Genomic DNA, 533 nt, shown 5'->3' with positions numbered 1-533 from the left:
GTCTATCTGCGTTTCTACCAGCGGCACAGTAGAGGCCGTGGAGACATGTCCGACCACTTTGCCTTTGCCACTTTCTTCCCTGAGATCTTTCAACCCATGGTGGGTCTCGTGGCCAACCTGGTGCACAGCATCCTGGTGAAGGTGAAGGTCTGCCGCAAGACGGTCAAACGCTACGATGTGGGCGCCCCGTCGTCCATCACCATCAGCCTCCCGGGGACAGACCCCCAGGATGCCGAGAGGAGAAGGTAATGCTTGCCCCGTTTCCACGGGGGTGGTGGTTATGGGCAGTGAGGGTCAGGTTTAAAATCCAAACGAGGAATGGGGAGATTTGGGTGCAGGGTTCTAAGGGGGGGCTTTTGCTGGGAGTCTGCTTGGGGCTGCCCTCCCTGCTGCAGAGGTGGTGGGGAACATTTCGGGAGGCTGGTGGGACATTGTCGCACTCTTCCAAATGCGGAGCAGCTGTGCAAGTGCAGGGGAGGAACGAGGAGATCCTGGGGAAGGGGCAGGCAGGATTTGGGTTTGGGGGTCCCTAT

General features: G+C 58.9%; 1 protein-coding gene across 1 annotated transcript in view; it reads left to right on the top strand.

The window, feature by feature from the left end:
• Positions 1–6: 6 nt before the first annotated feature.
• TMEM115 (transmembrane protein 115) overlaps positions 7–533 on the top strand; it is a gene marked incomplete at its 5' end in the record, with an annotated part of 1,254 nt that continues 727 nt past the window's right edge. The window contains one exon of the mRNA XM_010082242.1: positions 7–245. Within this exon, the coding sequence (XP_010080544.1) occupies positions 7–245 (239 nt within the window). The remainder of the gene's footprint in view (positions 246–533) is intronic.

This window comes from Pterocles gutturalis, unplaced genomic scaffold (assembly GCF_000699245.1).
Source record: "Pterocles gutturalis isolate BGI_N339 unplaced genomic scaffold, ASM69924v1 scaffold20729, whole genome shotgun sequence".
Classification (NCBI taxonomy): domain Eukaryota; kingdom Metazoa; phylum Chordata; class Aves; order Pterocliformes; family Pteroclidae; genus Pterocles; species Pterocles gutturalis.
This window is presented reverse-complemented; position numbering and strand designations above follow the sequence as displayed.